Genomic DNA, 3,395 nt, shown 5'->3' on the forward strand with positions numbered 1-3,395 from the left:
TTACAAGTTGAAGTATTGCTTCAGGGACTGGTGGCAGGTTTGCCATGACGAATGCCCATCAATCTTGGTCCATTTGCCATCCATATATACTGGTGGTGGTAGCGCTGGGTTTGTCTGTTCCAGACCATCAACTGGTGATGTGCCTGGTGCAGTGCGGCCTGCGTTGGTGGCTGCCTGTCTGATTGTGCTTGCTTTTTCTTGAAAAGGAACCATCGTGGTTCTTTAACAGTCGTTATTGTTGTTCTCGGTTAATATAGCTAGAAGACAGACAAACTTCTCAATGGACGCCACAATTTCTTAATTCGGATGAGGAGCTTGCCCAAGTTCTGAAAGAGCAGTGATAATAGATGGATCCGCCTCTGCAAGTACCTTGAAGCAGAAAAGCTTTCCTTTTCCAGAAAAAAACTTCTTGTGTTGTCGGCTCCGCTTAGGGCATGGAATACTGGAGGCGCTGCTATCTTCTCTGGCCGAAGGGTTTCAATAGTCGGTTGCAGCTCAATTACACGATGGTGGTGCCCTCTGCCCGTAACAAACAGCGTCTAACCCCGGTGGCCGCTTTGAATGAAAAAGGTAAATCATATCTGTAGTGAGGTTATGATGACGACCTTGAGGCGTGGAAGACACCCCCGCCACGTTCTTTGCTTGTTCAGCTAGGCGTGCGAGCTCTGGAGCTATCAGGAAGAATTTCGTCCGAGCAGCTTCATTTAGGGCGATGCCAACCAATCCTCCAGAGACGTTCATAGAGCGGTTCTTATGTTCGAGTGCATTGTGGGCTCCTACTGCGCAGAATGGTATTTCAGCATTCTTGTTTACTACCCAGTTTCCTTTGATGAACTCTTCATAGATTTCTGGATCTGATGCTCTCAAGGATGACATCTCAGCAAGGTACACAGGAATCATACGTGCATAGTGTATTTTGTCAAGGGGGAAGAGGTACTTGGTTACTCACTGGTGTTAGCAACTTCAAATGTTGACATCTTCTCAAGGATATTGAGATAACCTATAGTACTGACCATTTCCACGTGTGCTTTCTTCACTTGGGTTCTTGTGCTGTCTTTGCATGCATCACAAAGCTCTTGTGCCTAACTCTGAAGAGTCTCATGTAACTCCTGATGTTGCTTGAAAAAGGCTTCCTGGTACAAAGTGAACAAGGCCTGTAAGGTTGTGATATGCGCGTTCTCACCTCTCTTTACATGGTTGCCGTCAATCATTTGCCGTACCGTCGAGGCATCATAAAGCTCCGCTTCAACCCAGCACATGTTAATACCGCTGTTTTCCACATATGAGCCGATGGTTCTCAACATGGCCATGTATATGTACAGCTCGCCTGGGCGAAGTATGATGTGATCCAAGTCATTTCGAGCCATTTGTAGTTTCTTTGCAGGCAAATATAGTCCCATGTTAATAAGGTCACAGCTAGGTTTTGTGGTTCAAGCATGCTATCAAGTGTATCATCCTGCACACTTCTTACCTATTTATCATGTTTCTGTGATTTTGAGAGCATCTATTACTTTTGCTTCATTTTCATGATAGACTTTTCATCTGAAAGGCCCAACCTTATAAACATGTTTGAATGCACAGGTGTTATTCACCAGCAATACTTCATACCTCATCCTTTTGCAATGTTCCGTGCTCTCCAGTACATCTTTTTGTGTGAACCTCGTTTTCATGCAAGCATGGTCACGTGATGACCCTTACAATATAAGCATGTTTGATAACAAGGATGATGTACACCCAACAATACTTTTGTTAATCTCTGTCTCCGTTAAGAGACATTCAAGGGCTTTCCAGTACAGCTTTTGTGTGAGCCTCCTTTTCATGCTAGCTTGGTAACGTGACCCCAATAACCTCTGAAAATCGCATTTTCATATTTGAAACATTTATTTGCGTAATTGGGGTGATTTTGATTCAACTTTACGTAGTGTAAAGCTATGGACAATTTTATGTTTGAGCCTCGTTTCCATGTTGGGATACCCACGCCACATATAAATCCCGTCTGAGTGAGTTCCAAAGTTGCCACCAAAACTTTTCATGTAATTTAGGGTCCCCTTAACACATTTAGACTACTGGCTCGCTTTCTTCACGAAATTCCCACGTGACTTGTTTTCATGACATTTGCTGCCGGATTATCTATAAATGTCAGAGTTATTTATTACTAAGATGATAGCGTTGTAAAGTAAAACTGAAATTAGAAATAAATTGTCTTTTCCAGCTTAATGGTCTTTATCTTTGTGAATAACTCAACAGACGGTGGGGGCTGTGTTACGAGATTTATCCAAATTTAGCGACTGGAAACAGGTTACCAAATCAAACGAAACGTAAAAAAAATACTGAACTACTTGAAACAGTGGATGAAAGTTTGAATAAAACAGCAAATACAAAAAAAATGCAGGAATGGGCACAATTGAAGAAGATTGAAATGGGTTGCGATTGGGGTTTTTGGAAACCTTTCAGTTAGTAGTTTTTCAACGTTTATCTTCGTTGTTTCTTACTTGAATTATGTATGCTCGACGGGAATTTTTACGACACCAAGCTTTGAGTGGTGTTGTTTAAAAGTAATTTCTAGGTTGACCTTGAAGGGAAACGGTCAGCTGTTGCACATGCGCACTGAACACATTTTTAGCTGTTAGCAAAGGTTCATTTAAAAGGATGACCGGGTAGGGAAAAAACCTTCCTTAGCTTGTATTGATCCTTACAGTTCAAAACGATTCTTAACTTTTCACAAAGCTGTGTAGTATAAGTAATGGACCATCCCTTTAAATGATCATGTAGGAATGAATAAAATGAATAAAAGTATTAAAAAAAAACAGTTTTTTAGTTATAGAAGATCGAAGAAAACCCGATAGAATTAAAACAGATTTCACGCAGGTAAACTCCACGCGCAAAATTTGATTTAACTACCTATACAAACACTGTTTCGCTTAACAGCAATGTTATAGTACCATATCAAACACCGATAGCTGGTTAACAAGATGCACATAGTAATGTGACGTAATAAATTGCCGTGGCGACAAAAAAAACATCTTAAAAGCGCCCTCTATTTTGTGTTTAAGCGCTAATATCTCAAAAGCGAACTCTGTGACCTCTATTTTTTATTGCTGAAATGTTAAGCATGCTAAGATAAAACTCTCAGCTAAGTTTAAAAAAATCTTCTGGAGCGGATTCAGAGCGACCTGAAAATTTTCTAATTGTGAGGGTGGCTTTGAAACTGCTCCAGATAATTTTTTGAACTTTGCAGAGAGTTTTATGTTAGCGTGCTAATCTCTTTCCAGCGATAAAAAAATGAGGGTCACTGCGTTCGTTCCTGAGATATACGCATTGAAAGACAAAAATATAGGGTGTTTTTAGATGGCTCTTTTATTGCCATGGTACCATATTACGTCACATCAATGAGC

The 3,395-nt window shown here is 40.7% G+C and overlaps 1 protein-coding gene across 1 annotated transcript in view; it reads right to left on the reverse strand.

The window, feature by feature from the left end:
• LOC138021020 (uncharacterized) overlaps positions 1-3,395 on the reverse strand; it is a 4,951-nt gene continuing 1,556 nt past the window's right edge. The window contains exon 2 of the mRNA XM_068867901.1: positions 1-197. Within this exon, the coding sequence (XP_068724002.1) occupies positions 1-197 (197 nt within the window). The remainder of the gene's footprint in view (positions 198-3,395) is intronic.

This window comes from Montipora capricornis, chromosome 10 (assembly GCF_036669925.1).
Source record: "Montipora capricornis isolate CH-2021 chromosome 10, ASM3666992v2, whole genome shotgun sequence".
NCBI lineage: Eukaryota > Metazoa > Cnidaria > Anthozoa > Scleractinia > Acroporidae > Montipora > Montipora capricornis.